This window comes from Phaseolus vulgaris, chromosome 6 (assembly GCF_000499845.2).
Source record: "Phaseolus vulgaris cultivar G19833 chromosome 6, P. vulgaris v2.0, whole genome shotgun sequence".
Taxonomy (NCBI): domain Eukaryota; kingdom Viridiplantae; phylum Streptophyta; class Magnoliopsida; order Fabales; family Fabaceae; genus Phaseolus; species Phaseolus vulgaris.
This window is the reverse complement of record NC_023754.2, coordinates 25,815,522-25,836,426: the sequence shown is the minus strand read 5'-3', so window position 1 is coordinate 25,836,426 and position 20,905 is coordinate 25,815,522. Positions and strand designations below refer to the sequence as shown.

The following is a 20,905-nucleotide window of genomic DNA, read 5'->3' as shown; positions in this document are numbered from 1 at the left end:
AGAGTTGAAAAGAAGATTGACTAATGCTCTTGTATTGACAATCCCTGATACCAATCAATATTTTAAAGTTTTCTGTGATGCTTCCTATCAGGGATTGGGTTGTGTTCTGATGCAGAATAAGAAAGTTGTTGCATACGTTTCTCGTCAGTTAAAGGTGCTTGAAAGAAATTATCCAACTCATAGAATTGGCAGCAGTTGTCTTTGCTTTAAAAATATGGAGACATTTTCTTTATGGAGTTAGTTTTGATGTGTTTAGCGATCATAAAAGCTTGAGGTATTGGTTTGAGCAGAAGGACCTTAATATGAGGCAGAGGAGATGGATTGAATTTTAAAAGACTATGATTTTCAACTAATATATCATCCTGGGAAGGCAAATGTTGTTGCAGATGCGTTGAGTCGTAAAAAGATACAAATGTCGTCGCTTATGATTAGAGAGCTAACATTGATTGAAGATTTCAAGAGTATGAATTTGGAGGTTTCCATGTCTTCAAATTGCATTAGTTGTAATACACTTGTTATAACTAATGAATTTCTGGAGAAGGTGAAAGAGAAGCAGTTGGAAGATTCAAAATTGAAGAATTTCTTGGACTTATTAAATACTGAAAAAGCTAAAGACTTTTCTTTAGGAGTGGATGGTATTTTGAGATTCAAAAATAGAATGTGCATACCAGAGGATAATGAACTAAAGCAAACAGTGTTATCTGAAGGTCATAAAAGCAAACTCAGTTTACATCCAGGAATGACCAAGATGTATCAATATCTCAATAAGTTTTATTGGTGGCATGGCATGAAGAATGATGTAGCTAACTTTGTAGTTGCTTGCTTGACTTGTCAGAAATCAAAGATTAAACATCAACGTCCTGGAGGCATGTTAACTCAGTTAGACATTCCAGTGTGGAAGTGGGATAGTATCTCAATGGATTTTGTTACCCACTTACCACGTACTTTGCGGAAGCATGACTCTGTTTGGGTTATAGTGGACAGGTTGACAAAGACGACACACTTCCTACCTATAGACTTGAGAATCTCTATGCGGAAGTTGGCTCAGTTTTACATAGATGAAATAATCAGATTGCATGGTGTACCACCCTCCAGCATAGTTTCAGATAGAGATCCTAGATTCACCTCCAGTTTCTGACAAACACTTCAAGAAGCTTTGGGGACTAAACTCAAACTTAGTTCAGCATACCATCCTCAGACTGATGGACAATCAGAGAGAACTATCCAGTCCTTAGAGGATTTGCTTAGGACTTGTGTGTTAGATCATTTGGGCAATTGGGATGAAATTCTACCTTTGGTAGAATTCACTTACAATAACAGTTACCAAGCTAGCATAGGAATGGCTCCTTTCGAGGCATTGTACGGAAGAAAGTGTAGGACACCTCTATGCTGGTTTCAGGATGGTGAGAGTGTGTTAATTGGACCAGAATTAATACAACAAACCAATGAGAAAGTCAAAATGATTTAGGAAAGATTGAAAACATCTCTCAGCAGGCAAAAATCTTATGCAAATCAAAGAAGAAGACCTTTAGAATTCTCTGCGGGCGAGCATGTTTTTTTTTAGAGTTACACCGTTCACTGGTGTAGGAAGAGCACTCAAATCCAAGAAATTGACTCCAAAGTTCATAAGACCTTATCAAATTCCCAGGAGAATAAGCTCTGTGGCTTATGAAATTTCTTTGCCTCCTCCTTTAGCTAACATTCACAATATTTTCCATGTATCTCAGCTAAGAAAGTATGTACCTGATCCTAGCCACATTCTAGAGTTTAATTCCATCCAGGTCAAAGAAAATCTGTCATTTGAAGTGAAGCCAATCAGAATTTTAGATTCACAAGTGAAACAACTTCGTGGAAGGAGTATTCCCATGGTGAAAGTATTGTGGGATCTCATCTCTGGAGATTCCACTTGGGAAATTGAAGAAAAGATAGGAGCATCATACCCTAATCTCTTTCTTGGTAAGTTCATTTTCGAGGACGAAAATTTTTGTAGTTGGAGATAATGTAACAGTACTTTTCTTTTTAAAAAAAGACAGAACCCTCCCCCCTGCACGTTTTTTTTTTCTTCTTCTTCTTTTCTTCCTTATCTTCATTTCTCTCTCTCTCTCTCTCCATATTCTCTTATCTCCCTCTCTCTTAATTTTCTCTTCCAATCTTCATCTATTTTAGAATCTGATCGGACCACGTTGTAGCTGGCGAGTTAAGGAACATTTCTACCCGATCAGATTTTTAAACAGAGTAAGTTCATTTTTACTCTAAATATCCTTTGTTCTTTGTTTTTCCTTAGAATTTAGTCATCAATATTGGTGGGGTCAGTTGAGAAGTTTAATCCTCTCAACTTATTCTACTCTATACTGAATTTTTGTTATGTTTGGATAACTTGCATTAGGCCCGTAAATCTTGAAGCTTATCCAGACGGTGGGAAATAAAATTATAAAAGTTGTTTGGAAAGCAAGCAATTGAGGTAAGGGAAGCTAAATTTAATTTTTTAATAGCACCCTAGGATAGAAGATCTGAATGCAGAAGGGACGTGGTCCCAATATTCAATTTTTTCATGTAGGGATGTTGTGTGTTTATATATTGGGTTGTTTGTTTGTATATTATTTAAATTTAAAAATATTATATTTTGATGATTTAGTATTAAAGTGTTATCTTTTCTTATGTCAAATAGACTTTTGAATATTGTGGATCACTTTTTGAATGATATTGTATGATGGAATGGTATGGAATTGAATTCATACATTTGGGATAATGTATGGACTGATGTTTGTTGTGTATTAAGTATTGATGCCTATGTGGTAACAGAGATCTCCGAGCTTCACTGATGATCTAAGTCACATAGACTAAGATATCAGGTGGTGAGAAGCTGATGGGGGAGTTCATGCACACCGTGACATATGAGATGCACGGCTTGGATTGTATTGAACTTACCCTGATCCTTTCTGTTGGATTCGCTGGTAATCTTTGGATCAGGTGTTAGTCTCTGGTAGGACTTACTTAATACGGGTCTTCCGGAAGACGTTGATTGTTGAATATTCTGGATGTGTAGATCCATGTGAGATCTATGTGATTGATTTATGTTGGAATTTGAAGAAGATTGAATAATTGAGAAATTGGCCATGTAATTTTATTTTCTCTTTTAATTTAATTCCGTATATTATAAAATTTTATTTTCACTAGCTTACCCTTGCTTTTTGTGTTGTGTTTAAACTGCAATGACTGTACTATGTACACGAGCAGATGACCATACAGGTGCAGGAAAGCCTTAGAGGTTTCAAAGTTTTATTTTGAGTTATGGATATGTAAATATTTGTATTTCTATAAATCCTAATCATATGTATTAGGAATGTTTTGAAAAACTCCAAGTTTGTATAGAAATACGTAGAACTTGTATTGAAATATTTAGATGTTATTTTCTGGGGTGTTACAAATATCATATCTTTAATAATTGTGAATGTTTGTAGAAAATAAAATATTTATAATAAAATATTTATGTATAATCATTCAATGAGAGATAACATAAAAAGACAATAGGTAGAGAATATAAAATAATGAAACATTATTCTTGTTAGAAAATGGAGATAGATTTTTTTCTTAAAAGTATCCTTAATTTTATTTTTAATATTGTCCCTAGTTTTAAAATTAAAAAATATTTAAGGATGTAGAAAATTTGTAGAAGGTGGCATAAAACAATATAAACATGCAAGACTATAGAAAAAAAACATAATTGAACTGTTTTTATTTTTAAAAAGCTATTCTGAAAATAATTTTCAGAACTTGCAAATGTTAAGTCAAAAATATTTTTTTGAGTAGAGTAGAATTGTTTTATAAAAAAATTAAATTAAAAGAAGAGAATAGAGAAATATATAAGGTTCTACTCCCATCTCAAACGGTCTGCAAGTATGGGAGCAGTTCATATCCATGAATGGATTAAATTATGTTTTAATTGAAAAATATTATATGTAGCTTTGTCAAGCAAAGTTTTCCAGCCCCCTCAATAATGAGTGCAAACCATGATTAGCACTTTGCCATCAAGGAAACTTTTAAAACCACCATTACAATTCACAAAATAAAAATTGCTCAGAACATGATAACCTATTTTAGAAACATATATATGTATATAATTAATAAAGCTTTACAACTTTGTAAATCTTTAAGATCAATTAAGAATAGTGGGTTAGGAAAAAAGCTAAGAGAGGCATTTTTTATCCTGCAATTATAACCTACTTTTTTGTTTAAAAAAATACCCACTTGTCTAATTTATTGATTCTGTTTACTGGAATGAACTACAAGTTGTTCTCTTGTCAGCATCGAGTCTTAAAAGATCATTAAATTGTCAGTAAAAAATAAAAAATTTAGTTAAATCAAATTTATGGTATATAAAAAAAAACCATTCATAAAAGAAATAAGAAATTACTGCACTGACATGTTAATGTTAATATTTCTACTATGTATTTATCAAAGATTTTCTTCACTTTTCTGCATCTGTGGTTATCACTGGTGCCCACCCAATGAGACTTTAACCTGTACAGATAAAATAAGAGAGCTATAGCAAGATATTAATTTATGATGTATATCACTAAAGTAATGATGAGAAATGCTACCTTATGCTTTTTAAAATTAACATATATTTTTATTGACAATAAATTTTTTTAATAAATGGGAGTAGTAGAAATTTTTTAATCAATGAGTTATAATAAAAAACATTATAGCCTAACTGGCTAAACAAAGTGTACTTTAAAATGTTCATTCCCTCACCACATGACACATAACAGCAAGCAAACCTTTGTATACATCAAACCAAATATACCAAAAAAGTCATACTGCTAAGATTCTTGGTGACAGAGAAACCAATAATGCTTCTTGTACCAACAAAACTACGTACAAAGATGTTATAGTTAAGAAAAAACCTCAAAACCCAAAATATAACAAATTCAAACAAAGTAAAATAGCTTAAGATTAATCTGTTACAGCTCCCATAAATTAACACCGTTAATTAAAAAAAACTTATCAAATCTATTATTTGTAATCTAACATATAGACATTCTAAAGAAGAAAAAACTAAATCTAAAAATGATCTTCATCGTAAAACCAAAATTTCACATAAGGAACCAAAATGATATTCTAGAGGAAAAATAATTATCGAAAAATTACACTATTAAAAAATTATTAAATAAAAAAAAATTAAAGACAAAAATAATTAGTTGTTATATCGATTAAATTACTAAAAAAGTTATTGATATCTAAATTAGTGTTTATAATTGATAAATAGTTTATAAATTGGTATCTAGCTAACTATAAATATTTTAACTACCAATTATTTTGTAGTTAAAATCTTGATAGCTAATTATCAATAAAAAAAATCATAAAATAAAACAAATTTTAAACACAAAAAATAATTAGTTATATTGATTAAATTATATACTATTTTAGAGACTGAAAAAATTATTGATTTCTAAATTAGTTTCTATTATTGATAAATAGTTTCTAATTTTATATCTAATTAGCTACCTAAGTTTTAGCAACCAATTATTTAGATTCTAAAGTTGGTATCTATTTAGATATCAATTTAGAAATTATTTATCAACAATAGAAACTAATTTAGAAACCAATAATTTTTCTAGTCTCTAAGATAATATCTAATTTAGTCAATATAGCAACTAATTATTTTTAGTCTCTAAAATTGATTTATATTTAATGATTGTTTAGTAGTGTATATATCAATGTATAAACTATTTATCAATGATAAAAACTAATTAATTAGATAGCAATAATTTTTTCAGACTCTACAATAATATCTAATTTAATTAATATAACAACTAATTATTTTTAGTTTTTAAATTTTGTTTCATTCTAATTTAATGATTCTTTACACTGTTAATTGAAGTTTTCTAAAAGTGGTGTGTTTGATTGTTATAATGTTCGTTTATAGCTTAAATATCATACTTCTCATTTTGAATATCTTGAAAGAGATCATAATTACAAATAAAAAAAACCACACATGATCATTGTAAGCAAATCCCTCAAATAAATTAGATTTGTAGTATTTGATGGGAAAAAAAATGTCCATTGGTTGGTAATTGACACAGCCCGAATTTCTCTTCAATGAGAAAAAAAAAACTAGTTTGGAATAGGTGAAATGCAGAGGATTTTATGGTTTGTTAGTGAGGTTAATCACCGAGACTACCACTAATTAAGAACCAAACATTGGACTATGTATGTATCATTTTCCTTGAAAAGAAAAGGAGTATGAAGAGAGCATGTTAATGTCACCATTGACATAATGGTTAATATACACGTGACTAACCAAATAAATATCACATGGTTTTGTGAAAGTACAAATTGTCTTGGTTATCTATAATATAGCACTTGGACACATTCCTGGACCAAATAAAGAGCTCCTCTTTGCACTTGGACAGTTTCTTTAACCAAATAACCACAGCATTCACTTGGACACGTTCTTGGATCAAATAAATTGCAAGTATTTGTACTTGGACTCATTCTTGGACTAGATAAATAGTTTGCACTTTAAAAACTTGTATAGCAATATAGTTTAACCAATAATAAGAAAAATTTGAATTCATGATTTTGTGAGAAAAAAGAAGAAGAGAATATATTTGTAAATAATAAATATTTTCTTTCTTCAAAATGAAGAGATCTAAAGGGAAAAAATTTATTCTCATTTATTTTACTATTATAGTTATTTTTTTTTTTACTTTTCAAATTGTAAGGTTTTTTAATATTAAAAAATAGTATTTTTTATTTATTTATATAAGATATGATTTATTTTATAATTTTATAATATACGTTTAATATTTTAAGAAATTATTTGAATTTTTGTTTTTATTTAATTTGTTGTTGTGTTTATATTAATATATTTTTATGTATAATTATTATATTTATGAGTTATAATTTATTCTATTATATTTTTTTATGAAATTCTTTTCTATTGTTAATTACCTTATATAATATTTTTTTCTATAGTACTTTTTATTTTTCATTATTACAGAATTTTTAATATTAAAAAATAATATTTTTATTTATTTATATAATATCTGATTTATTTTTAAATTTTATAATTCATGTTTAATATTTTAAGAAATTATGTTAAGTATCTGTTTTTATTTAATTTTTTGAATACATATTTTTTGAATTGTAATTTTTAAATTATACCTATTTACATTTAATATATATTTAATTTTTAATTTATAAATATGTTTAAAAAAAACTCATTTCATTATTTAATTGTTTTAATAAGTAAGGATAAATTTATAAGGTAACATGTTACACATTTAAAAAAAAATTCTTTATAATCATCCCATCAATCACACTCGTTAAAATATGCTCGAAAATGACTCTGATACCATATTACAAAGTGGACTTTAAACTCAACCTCATAAAATCGGGGCTAATTCTCCCTACACCCAATCAAATTGGACCTGCACCCAATTGCATTTGTGAAAATACCAAATTACCCTTAATGAAAATGAAATTAGGATTTAGTGATTTCTGCACCCAATCACATACTCAAGTTCGTTTCTGCCATTCTCGCACCCAACACCATCTCTCACACGAGCGTTCGCCTCCTCGCATCTTGGTTGACATTTCTCCGGTAGCGTAGTGTTGAGTGGAAGGACCCCTTGAACAAAGATGAAGCTAGGAGTGCGAAGGTCCTCCATTGTTGCGCGAAGATATGAGGGCATCAACGCACCCTACAAGCTTTTTCAAAATAAACATGACAAGGATACAATTGAATTTTAAAATGTTCGTTGAGTGCCACTCAAAATGGATTGGGTGCGGGAAGAAATTGCCTAAAACCGACTCATAAGGTGAGGTTTGTATCCGCTTATATATAATGAAATATTCTTATCTCTAGTGAGATCTCCAACACATCCTTATCCATCTAGTGTCTCAAATCCCCACACATCTCTTTTCTAATTAAACATTTTCTAATTAAACAAATAGCGTTTTTCACACATGTTTTTTTGTAGGATTAGTTTGGCTCAAAAGTTTGATGTTTCCGTTGAGTTGAATATATAATTACCCATACTTAGTCATGACCTACTAACGAATATGGTCTCAATGCATATTTTTATTACAGTCCATGTCGTGTAGATTTTGAATGAAATCTTAGTTGTCTTCTTCCTAAAAACTGATCCATCACACAAAATTTTATTCCAGAAAAAACAAAAGATGCGGCGAATCGAATATCTTTTGATTCGTTGAAGATGCTTCTACCTCAAGGAGACAGGGATATATGTGTACACCAATAGTTTTCTTTTCCCCACAATGAAGCTTCTGGAACCAGTTTATTCACTGTTAGACAACTCAAATAATCTTAAGCTTTTCTAAGGCTTCTGTGCAAACTCTACAAAGTATTGTTTCATTCTTGGTGACATTGGTTTTGTACATTTTAAGCTTCTAAGGCTTGATAAATCATAATTCAAACCTCAATTTAAAGTTAATCAATTTACCATATATTAAATCAATGTAATAAGACAGTTTCAATTTTAATCTTATTATTTTTCTGTTAATAATTTATCAAATTAGCTTAACATCCCCATTTCCTATTTTGGTAATCTCCCTGACATGCATGACTAGAGTGAGAGACCTTTAATGTCTGTGATGTAAGAGATAAACAATTATAGTAATTTAGATTAATTAATTTTAATGGTGGAATCCAGAGGCGAAAGAGGACCATTATTGTGTTTTAGTCCCAGCAGAAAAGTTGATGGAATATTCGCTTTCTCCATTAAACTCTATCTGTGAAATCACAAGGGAAATGAACAGTTTCACTATCACAATTGCACAATGATTAAGGCAAAATTTACTTCTTTTTTCTCTTAACTTCACCTAAATTTCTGTAACATTCCTTTTACATGTATCATCTTTTTGAAACAATTTTGTTTGAAACACACTGAAACAATAAATGTGAAAGTTTCTTTTAAATATAGATTTAAACTTTGATTTGTTAAGGTGAAACATAAAACCTTAGACTCAATCATCGTTATAAGTTAAAAAATATTTTAAAGGTAATAGAAGTTGCATACTAAATAATATTAAATAATTTTAATAAATTTTATGTTTTAATAGTATTCATATATTTTTATTTCTTTAGGATTAATCGAAATATGTAATAACACATATAAGTCCAAGTGTCAATTGTAATAATTCTTCATAAATTTTTATCTTTAAATATGTATACGAAGTTTATTTTTTTTTATATTACCTTGATTATAATTATAGCGTAATTGATGTCATCATAGATGTGTAAGAAAATGTTCATAGAAAATAAAAATAGATGGAAATATGTTTATTGTAAGAATTAAAATGTTTACTATTTAGTATTCTAACTAGATAACTTAATTTAATTTATATATTGATTATTTTATTTTGTTTAATAATTATTAAATAATCTTCTTATTTGAAATAATGATAGTTTTGCTATAAAGATTTGTACAATTATATATATATATATATTTAAAGTTGGAGAAGTGGGACCACTGGAACATTGACACCGCCATCAAGCTCCACATATAAGATAAAGGCTGTGACTAAACAACTAAAATACTCCACATATGAGATAAAGGTTGTGACTATACAACTAAAATAGCACATGGTTTTGTGCCAGTACCAAATCTTGGACCAAATTCTGTTCAACAAATTTCAATTGAAAAGACTGATAACGTATATATTTTAACTAACACATTTTTAATACCCTCTCTTAATATATTATTATTATTAAATAATCCACAAAAATTGTACAGATTTTACTTTTTAATAAATGTTCTGGTATAATATGTGAAGACTGAACTAAAACATTTAAGTGTATGTTTTTTAATTTATAGTTCAAAACTTATGTATAGAAAAAATTTCTTTCTTGGTCTATTAATTGTTCTTTTATACTTAGTATATAATATGTTTTTTTATCTGTCACTATTTTTTTTTTCCAATTACCTTGAAATTAATATTAAATATTTGGATCAAGTAGGGAGATACTCTCCATATTTTTTTTAAAAACATTTAATAGTTGAATATGTAGATAACTGATTTTGATCAACCTTAAAGACCAAAGAAAAACTTCAACACTAAATTGTAATAATTTGGTTGGAAATACTTCATAAAAATAGATGAAGGTTTTACATTGAATAAATAATAAATAAGATATAATATGTGAGAGACATTATCAGTGACGCTCTTATCCCTTATGCGAGATTTTGAACGAAAACTTGGTTGTCTTATTCCTAAATTTTTTAATACTTCATATGTGGCTCTCAGTGAGTTGAGGGAATCAATAAGACGCGGTTTTTTCGTTAATTAATATGTGAATGGTGTAATTACACGCAACTCCCCTTAACACGGTAGCATTTCATGTTGCATTGCAAAAAAAAAAATGTCAATTTCTCCTCTTTGATGACTTTCAATCTTGGTTTCTATTTAGATGAAAGTGCAGATTTTAGATTTTAAGTACAAAAAGAGTGTTTACGGTGAATGAACAATTTCCAGTTATAGAAGAAACAAGACAGACGCAATATTATTTAAAATTCATAACACAAATAAAAAGAAGTAATATTATCTTAAAATAATTTAAATTATGGGTTTACTTGTTTGTTGAAACAACTGACACAGAAGTGAGAGAGACAATAAAGCTACCGAGACAGTGTTCTCGCGGATTTGATTATCTAGTACTATCTAATTTGTGATAAGTGATAACATTTCTGTTTGAGTTTTCATTGGATTAGGTTGGAACTTATACAAAAATATCCAAAATCAACTAGAAAATAGAAACAATTCCCTTTTTAAAAGTTGATTTGGTTAAAAATAAATTATAATCAAACACAATTATTGATAATAACAAGTTTACTTTTAATGCGTCAGAAAAAATTAAGCGTGTACGAAATTGCTTGCGTAATCATTAGAAGTATGATCATACTAATATTGATAATGATTTACAACTATTTTTTTTTCATAATAATACAGTAAGAGATGGAAAGTAATTAGAGCAGTTCGGATTGGATTTTGAAATTATTGAATTTGGATGGGTATGGAAGAGGGGTGAAATAGAAATATGGAGAGTATTAAGTGGTATCTAAAGAGAAAAAAAAGTAAGAAGAGGGCTTACACAGTTAATATAGAAAATATGAGAAAAGCAAGGTATGATGGAGGGTGATAAGCGCTTGGAGCATGAGGGTGTGTGTAACAGGGAGGTCCATGTAATAAGCAACCCACCGACAAGATAAGTCGGAGTTAAAACTTGAGAGTTTATCCCAAAGTATAATCATAGGATTCTAAAGGGTGCCAAAAATGTGTAGTTGTGGGAGCCTGGCCCCTGGCCTCTCGAAGGGTCCTTATTGTAAATGTGAATGTTATTATTTGTTGGCAATAATAATAATAATAATTATTATTATTATTATTGACGTAGAAGGGTGAAACGCGTAGGCTAATTATGTGAGTTGGGAAAGGATAAAGGGAGGAAGTTGGGCGAATGAAATTAGTTTGTCTGTTTCCTAGCTAAAGAGATGGATGTCCTTTGGCATTATAAGGAGGAGTGAGTCATCAGTTTCACATGCCTATTACGTTTCTTTATGTTTATGAAGAGAGAGAATAATAGAAGATAAGCACAAGGAGTGTCATCTAGTCAGCTACACCAAATAACTTTCTTCCCTTCTCTTCTCTTCTCTTATCCCACCCCAACCCCAACTATATTTCAACAAGCCGCGGCGACTCAACACCGCTACTCTCAAAAACCTATTTCAACTACCAACTGCTCTCACTCTCTCCTCTCAACTCCCATGGCTTCCTCTTCCCTCCTTCTCCCGCTCTCTCTCGCCCTTCTCTGCCTTCTCTCTGCTACCTCTTCTGCCTACAAGTCTTCTCTAACCCTCCCCGTCACCAAAGACCATTCTACGCACCAGTACTACACCACCCTCTCTTACGGCACCCCTGTTGAGGCCGCAAACTTTGTGCTTGATCTCGGTGGCTCATCTCTCTGGGTTGATTGTGCTTCCCGAACCGCCCCTTCTGCATCTCTCTCTCCCATTTTCCACCGTTCAGTTCGCTGCCTCACAGCCAAGGGTCCTGAAATCGAGACCCACAGGTGGCTCTCCAGCCTTGCCAACCCTGTGGATCAAGACCAAGCGTGTCAGATTCCTGCGGAGAACAGCATCACGGGAAAAAGGGTCGGCGAAGGAGAGCTTGTGGAAGACCTCTTTCAACCGTCTCACCAGCTTCTCTTCACCTGCTCACCCACCCTTCTCTTGAACGGTTTGGCCGCCGGGGCTAAAGGCATGGTGGGTCTCGACAGATCTCGCACCTCTTTCTCGTCTCAGGTTTTTCACACCCTTGGAACCCAGAGAAAAATCACTCTTTGCCTCTCCCCATCTTCTGGGGTTGTTCAATTTGGGAACGTGGCGCACGAATCCCAACCCGGCTCCGAAATCCTCAGATCTCTCACCTTCACGCCGCTGCTCACCAACCCAGACCAGAACCACCCTTCCATCAACGTTAATTCCGTCAAAATCAACGGAAAAAAGGTTTCTTTCGATGCCCCGTTGGGCGGGGGGGCTCAGCTGAGCACGGTGGTGCCCTACACCACGCTCCAAACCTCGATCTTCGCCAACTTCGAGAGCGCGTATTTGAAAGCTGCTTCGATTTTGAACATGAGCAGAGTGAGTCCCGTTTCCCCCTTTGGACTCTGTTTTTCGTCCAACGGCGTAGGAAGCTCACAAATGGGACCCAATGTGCCGGTTATCGATCTGGTGTTACAGAGCGAGATGGTTAAGTGGAGTATCCACGGAAGAAACTCGATGGTGCAGGTGAGCAAAGATGTTATGTGCTTAGGGTTTGTGGATGGAGGCGAGAACCCTAGAAATCCCATTGTTATTGGAGGGTATCAGCTAGAAGATGTGTTGGTTCAGTTTGACTTCGATACTTCCATGGTGGGATTTAGTCCTTCCCTTTTGACGAGGCACGCCAGTTGCTCTGATTTCAAATCTGGATCTTCTGCTCAACCCATTTCAGTTTAACCATAGTTCTTGTGACCATAATTAATTATCCATACCATATAGTTTTGTTAGGTTAAGATGAGTTTCGAGGAGTTTAACAGGTTCTGTAATAACCCTTTTCCTTTTACTCCCCTGCGGTATGTGTATACACTGCTTATGTGCCCCTCTATGGCGATGGCATTTTTGGTTATAATATGTTTTTATATTTTAAATCCAAATACTTTTTCTCCATTGTTGCAATTTTGGGTTTGATTGATAAGAAATGCATTTTTAATTGTGGAATGTTTGATAGTGAGAAAAGCATATCCGATATAAGTCATAAGTCAAACTAAAGATACAAATACAGCTCATAGCACACAGTTTTGTTCTCTTAAAATAAGCTGAAAAACCGTAAAAGAATATCCTTTTATTCCCTTCAAGATGCCGTCTTGTGCACTCCTAACAAGCTTTTGGGACCATTTTTCTTTGGTTTTCAAATAATCTCAAGAGAGCAGGTCTACAAAGTACAGCCACACTGCCAAATAATCCGTGGCATAAAATTTTCGATAATATAAGCTTCATAATACAGTTTCTAAATTATTTTAACTTAGACTTAAGGTAAGTCAAATAGAATTACAGAATTTGATTCATTCTTACATCTAATAATTTTATTTTTGAATTGGTAGAAGCTTGGAAAATCAGGTATATGTGGATAGGGTATCGGGGGTAGTAGTTTTAATTCCCACTTATAATTCGTTGGGGACATGTGTACTTTTATCAATTTACTTGTATATAAACTTAATAAATCAATTATAAAATTTTACTCTTATGTACCAGGGTATAATTTTTTATTTTTTTTTATGTATGCATATACTAATTTGTTATACTAATTTGTTTAATATTTTTATGAAAATTGAATGTTTTGAATTTAACATGTGTTTATTTATTTAACTACAGTGAAGACTTCATAGTGCTAATAGAATAAGATTCAAGATATCATTTATCAAATGTTAATTCCTATTTTTTAATAATATAAAATAACATTAAAAATGTTCAAACATAACAGAAAAAAAAGCATTTAAGCATACAATTAAAAACTAAACATATATAGTTGACTCATTAAAACAGCGAAAATATTATAAATATTTTTTTTAAAATTTAAATTATATAATATTATAAATAATTAGTATTGTGACCTGTGCTGTAGATAAATACGTTATTATATTTACAATGCTTAAAAAAAATTGAAAGTATTTCTTTAACTTACTTTTATTAGTTATAAAAATTAAAAAATTATGTAAATACATATTTTAGACAGATTAAAATTTATTTTTGGGATTTAAATTTATTTATTTATATTTAAAACTTTAATCTTGGATTATTTCTGCAAGACACCTTCGTTAAGAAAAAAGATATAGATATATACAATCAGCTTTTTGTTGTTATTTTTCACAAAAATAACTGCATTATTTCTTTATTCTATCACTTAGGATATAAGAACTTGGTTGGAGCATATGAAAAGTTTTTCACACTCCAATAACTGTTTTTTCACCAAGAAGTGTGAAGAACAGTGAAATAGAAGGTGATGGAAAGGTGTGAAAGTAAGGGAAATGAGGAATTTGAATTCTTAATAGAGAAAAAAAGGATAGAATTTTTACTACTTTAAGGACCACACGCGATTCACAAAAGGATACTTAAAGAAACATTTTTTTTACTTGTATGGTTGGAGATGCTCTATAAAGTAATTTATTTTTCTTAGTTTAAAAGATCAATGAAACTTATTTATGAGAAAAAATAACAACACAAATATGTAAAAACATATAATTTATAAAAGTTGGAGAAACTGTAAAGCGCACCGAAAAAATAAACTAAAAATATTATTTATTCTCACAAAACAAAATATTATGTTATGCATAAGTAAAAAAAAAAAATTATTTCTACATTTTCATTGCTTCATAAATGTAATTTTTAATTTAAAAACTAAATAGTAAAAAAATATACTTTTATATTATATTAATTAAACATTCAAATATTCAAACGTGATATTAAAACATAGTCTTAAATTTTAATTTTCCAATAAATTTCGTTCCTAAATAAGTGGCTATAGGTTTGGAAGACAATTTGTTGTGCTAGTGGTATCCTCAGCATATTCCATTTCTGTTGGTCACATTAGAAAAATATATATATTATTTGTCTTTTTAAAGATATGAATGAGAAATAGAATTTAAAATTATGAAAGTGGTGAATTCCAATTTGTTTTTATTGTTGGAGTTATCTTCCTCAAACTTAATTGGCTACACCGCATCGTCACTAGCAGTAACGATTTTTTTAAATAAAGTTTCTTCCCAGGCTTTTCTTTGGATGGAGTACTAGGCAAGATTGTTGTGATTTTACTACCACCTTGTCACGACACGTGTAGAAATGGAAGTTCAGTACAAGTTACTGCAACATTATCTTGTAAGACGAGTATTGTACGAAATAAATGTTGGCAATTATTATTGGGTGACTGAGTAGAAAGTTAAAAAATAAAAATAAAAAAATGAAATTGAAATTATAGTACGAACTCGTATTTGTTTTGACACGCGGATAGGGATAGCGAATCGGACAGGAGTTGTTGTTGATAAGGGAGGGAGAAATGTGTGGAAAATAGGGAATGAGTGAGCGTGAAAAGGGTGGTAGGTACAGTTTCATTCACCTTTTCGGGTACTCTCACTTTACATTACACACGCCACTTAATATATTACGTGTAATGTGTTAGGTAATGTCCCAATTGTTATTCTTATTGTGTTGTTTTGGACTTAGTTGGACTTATAGAGAGGTAATACTTGGATGATGATTCATTCATTAATCCGATTTTAGCTACTCGAGCATTTTTCCGATGACCATGTTTAGCATGAGTTTTAATTTGATAAAAAATTGTGATAATTTACCAAACTTATTAGAGATCTAGGATCGTAAAAGGAAGAGGTATATATATGGTTGGGTATAGCATCCCTTCACGTTCGTAAAAGCTGTGATTCGTAGAAACTGATAAATGCGTGGATATTGGTCCAGTTGTTAGCCATTGGGTATGTTGTGTAGCTGTATGACTTTTCCGTGTTGAACTAAAAAGGGAATTTTTACTCTTCATCACTTTTCAATGCCTTATCAACCCTCCACTTCTGCATCCCAACACTGCTTCTTTCTTAACTCACTATACTTGGAATTTCAACACTGGCTATTTTGAAGTGCAGTAGCAATTATTCACAGTTTTGTGTGTGTGCTGCTTAATCAAAACGGTGCTTTGAGAATGTTTATGAATGAATTAATCAGAAGTTGAAGCAGATGCAAGGTATTCATGAATAATCCTCTTTGAAGACACATTGGTGGAGTTTTGCTTTGTTGATCCTTTCTTCTATGTAAGCTTTCGCATATGGTGCTTAAGTGGTGCGTCTTTAGATAATATTTTTTTATTTAGGGTTGCTAAATTGAGTTTTGTTGATATAATTTAAAAGATTAAATACACATTAAAATAAATTATAACGATCATTTTAAATTAGGTTTTCCTTTTTAAAACCATTGTCAGACATACAAACAATGCAGATCAACAATCACATTAAAAAAAACTACCTTTAGGAATTCTCCTTTTTAATGGATTTGAAGCAATCTATGAGGTTTAAACATCATTGAGGTAAAAATTTCCACACTATCCACTCGACCATTGTTAAAAAATGATTTTATTCTTATGTTTACATATCTCCTCTATCATTCTTATCTACACACTTCATCCAAACTCAAATATGACGGACAAATGTATCATCAGGTGCAGATTTGTTAAGAGGTAAACATGTCAAGTTTTCAAGAAATATATTTGTTTAGACAACACGACTTCTCGATCTAGTATGACATAACAAAATTTACATTAATTACAAAGTAAAACCTGATTATTTATTAAGAGTGTAGTTAAGAAAGTATTAGGCCTATATGAACCCACTTTAATCCTCTTTGAAGAAAGGGCTCATAGAAAAACTCTAAATAGATGAGAAAAAAGGTAATTAATGTTTAACTCTGAACTTATAACTTGAATATAATCACATCTAACTTTATCGTTCTTTTTCAGTATTCCCACTTTATCAAATATAAGATCTGAGTGATCGAAAATTTGAAGAGTCTGACTGGAGATAACATTTCAAATCAATAATGTGGTATATCTCATCTAGAATTCAAAGTACTTTGTTGATAATTTTATTCTCATAAACTTTGGATCGCAAATATTACAACCGTTTAGTATTACGTGCAGATGGAAGCAATACAGATAAAGAGCAGCATACACAATGCAAGTGTATTGGGAGTTTTTCCTTTCAATTAAGGTTAACACCCTCTTCCTTTTCTGCTGGGTTCCAAAAGGTCAATGTAATTTTTTGAAATCCGTTATTTTATATGGCAATGCCAAAAACCAACATTGTTGCTGAATGCAATCAATGCTCTGAGGTTTTCGAGTTGAATAAATAACTTTAATTTTAGATAAATGAGAGTTTTTAAAGTAAAGGAAGTTTTAGGTAGAAATATCCTACTAAAGATTTGCATTCCGTAGTACTTGCAAGTCTTAATGTCAAAGTCAAAAGTCAAAATAAGCAACTTCGTCTCTGAAAAATTCAATGTTTAGAAATACTGGGTGCTCCTTTCCGTTTGCTCACCACCTATCACAATTGTATTTATGATCTTGAAGAGGATAGAGAAAGTAATTAAATTCAAATTTAGTAGGTATTTTTAAAATGCTAATTAATAGATGTTTTAAAAGACATGTTACTCTAATTTCAAATTTAAAATTATTTCCAAGATACTGGCAGATAAGCTTGCTCCTGTGGCTGCTAGAATCATTTCTCCTAATCAATATGGGTTTGTGCAGGGTAGACAGATTCAAGATTGCATTGGTATTGCTTCTGAAGCTATTAATATGCTTTCTAAAAAGGTTAGAGGAGGTAATGTGGCTTACAAAGTTGATATTTATAAAGCTTTTGACACTCTGAGTTGGAAGTTCTTATTATTAGTTTTGAAACGCTTTGGTTTTCACCCCTCGTTTGTCAGTTGGATTAGTACAATTCTCCGTTCAGCTATGCTTTCTATCAGAATAAGTGGTAGTTTGGTGGGTTTTTTTCCCTGCAGTCGAGGTGTAAGACAAGGTGATCCATTGTCTCCTTTACTTTTTTGTCTTGCAGAGGAAGTTCTTAGTAGAGGTATTTCTAAGCTTGTGAATGATAAGAAGATTTTAAATATGGCTAGTCCGAAAGGTTATCTCACTCCCTCTCATATTTTGTATGCTGATGACATTTTTATTTTCTGTAGGGGGATATTAAGTCTCTTCGAAATTTGAGTACTTTTCTTAAAACATATAGTGATTTTTCTGGTCAATATATTAATAACTCTAAAAGTAGTTTCTTCACCATGGATAATTCTCCAAGATTTGTCACCAAAATTCAAAATATTCTTTCTTGTAGTCATGGTTGTTTGCCTTTCAATTATTTAGGAGTGCCTATCTTTGTTGGTGCTCCAAAGTGTCGATTTCTTCAACCTTTGGCTAATAAAGTCAAATTGAAGTTAGCATCTTGGAAAGGTAAATCTCTTAGCATGATGGGTCGCATCCAGCTGGTCAATACAGTGATTACTGGATTTCTAGCTTATAGTTTTAATATGTATAAATAGCCAGTTTCTCTTATTAAGCAAGTTGAGCAGTGGTGCCGGAATTTTATTTGGACTGATGATATTATGAAAAAAGGTATCGCTACTGTTAATTGGGCGAAAATTTGTTCACCTCTTAAGGATGGAGGCTTGAATATTATTAATCTTCATCATGAAAATAATTCATATCTTCTTAAGCTTGCTTGGAACTTCGCTTATAGCAACAAACCTTGGTCTTTACTCTTGAAAGCCAGAGTTCTTAAATCAAAATACGAGTTTAGAATGGTTTATAGATCCTCCTCTCTTTGGCTTGGAATTAAACAATTTTATTCTATCATACTTGATTATACTTCTTGGACTGTTGGTACAGGTTCTTTTATTAATTTCTGGAATGATAAATGGTGTTCTACTACTTCTTTAGCAAATATTGCAGGGTTATCTGATGGGGCTAACATTCCGGATACAGTCTCTCAATTTTGGTCAGGTTATGATTGGAATATTCCCTTATCTTTACAGCAGATGCCGCATTTTTTTAATCATATCATGGTTAGAGAGGAACAAGATATTCCTAATTGGATTCTAGATGAGTCTGGTCGTTTCACTCTTAAATCGGCTAGGACTTTTTTCTTGGAACCAGGAGTTCCAGGTGGTTGGGGTAAGTTCATTTGGTCTTCATCTATTCCGCCTTCCAAAACTTTAGTACTCAGGAAAATTTTTCATGGGAGACTTCCTACAGATCTGCATATTCAGAATAAGGGTTTGCATATATGTTCTATGTGTACGCTTTGTGAAAAGCATGAAGAATCTATTCAACATCTATTTTTTGAATGTTCTAATGCATTACATATTTGGAGTTGGGTTCGACAGATTTTTCTTACTTCTCATTTCTCTAATAAGGATGATCTTCTTTCTTTTATTAAGAGTGATGGTAGTCCTTTGGTTAAATTGATTAAACTTGCTGTGACAACCTTTTCTATATGGATGATATGGTGTATGAGGAATTATGCTAGATTTCAGGATAAGATTGAGGTTTCTAAGGCTATTTCGGTAATTAAAGATTTAACTTGTCTAGTGGAAAATTCGTCTAAAGCTTCAATGAAGAATGATATGTTGGATTTCAACGTGATTAAGTTTTTTGGTATTAAGACTCGTAGTGGGAAAGTTCTTCATCCTCTTCCAGTTAGATGGGAATTTCCTTCACCAGGCTGGGTTAAAATTAACACTGATGGGGCTGCTAGGGGGTATCCTGATCTTGCTACTTGTGGAGGTATTTTTCGTGGGAGTATGGGAGAATTTATTGGTGCTTTTTCAGGGTTTCTTGAAGTTCAGACTGCTTTGGTTGTTGAGTTTTATGGAGTTATACATGCTATGGAGGAAGCTCAAAAGATGGGACTTACTAATGTTTGGCTTGAATGTGATTCTGTCTTGGTTTGTGCTGCGTTTGCTGCTAGGACTACTGTTCCGTGGATGCTTCGTAATCGATGAAATACTTGTCTTAATTTCTGTAGGACAATCAGGTTTAGGGTTACTCATATTTTCGTGAGGGAAATGCATGTGCTGATAAGTTGGCTAATTTAGGGTTCATTCATAGACAATCATTTCATTGGTATAATAGACTTCCATATAGTCTGTTCTTAGAATTCTTTATGAATAGGTATAGTCTACCTATGTATCGTTTTTGTTAACATGTGGGTTTTAGTCTAGTCCCCCCATATTTTTGTATTTTCTTTCTTTTTTCTTTTTTTTAATAATACTTTTTTTCATGTGATGGCAGATGATTGTTGTTACTTGAGGTGTTAGCCTAGCTGAGATGTCAAGTTGCATAGTAATGCCTAACATGAAAACTTTCATTAAAAAAAAAAAGACATGTTACTAACATTTTTTCATAAAATACATCTCTATGAGTGCAAAATTATCTTCTAATAGGTTTGAGTTTTTAACATAAATAATTAAGTAATTTATAAAACTTTATAAATATGAGTGTCAGCGTGTGCATTCTATTATTTATCTCGCATTCTCTTTGTTTAATATAGTAAAATAAAAAATAGAGATTAATATTATAATTATAACTCGACAACTTCACAATCTTTTCATCTCAAAGTTATAATCGTTAATTCTTTTTTGGTTATTGTTATGGTAAAGAAGTTTCTCTCTCCAGAGTTTAGAAAAACTTAACCATAGTACTTTTGCATAAAAATTCAAGTGTTATCTTTATTTTGATCTAGGTATCTATGCTCATACTAATTTTTTAAAATAATTTTGGTATT

General features: G+C 31.3%; 1 protein-coding gene and 1 long non-coding RNA gene across 2 annotated transcripts; both read left to right on the top strand.

The window, feature by feature from the left end:
- The first annotated feature begins 296 nt into the window (after positions 1-296).
- Positions 297-3,430, top strand: LOC137832265 (uncharacterized). The gene is made up of 3 exons (XR_011084528.1): positions 297-2,235; positions 2,387-2,461; positions 3,238-3,430. It is a non-coding gene; the product is annotated as an uncharacterized lncRNA (long non-coding RNA).
- A 7,479-nt stretch (positions 3,431-10,909) lies between these two features.
- On the top strand, positions 10,910-13,241 carry LOC137832263 (probable aspartic proteinase GIP2). The gene has a single exon (XM_068640324.1). The coding sequence runs from the start codon at positions 11,790-11,792 to the stop codon at positions 13,020-13,022; it is 1,233 nt and encodes a 410-aa protein (XP_068496425.1). The 5' UTR covers positions 10,910-11,789; the 3' UTR covers positions 13,023-13,241.
- The last annotated feature ends 7,664 nt before the right edge of the window (positions 13,242-20,905 follow it).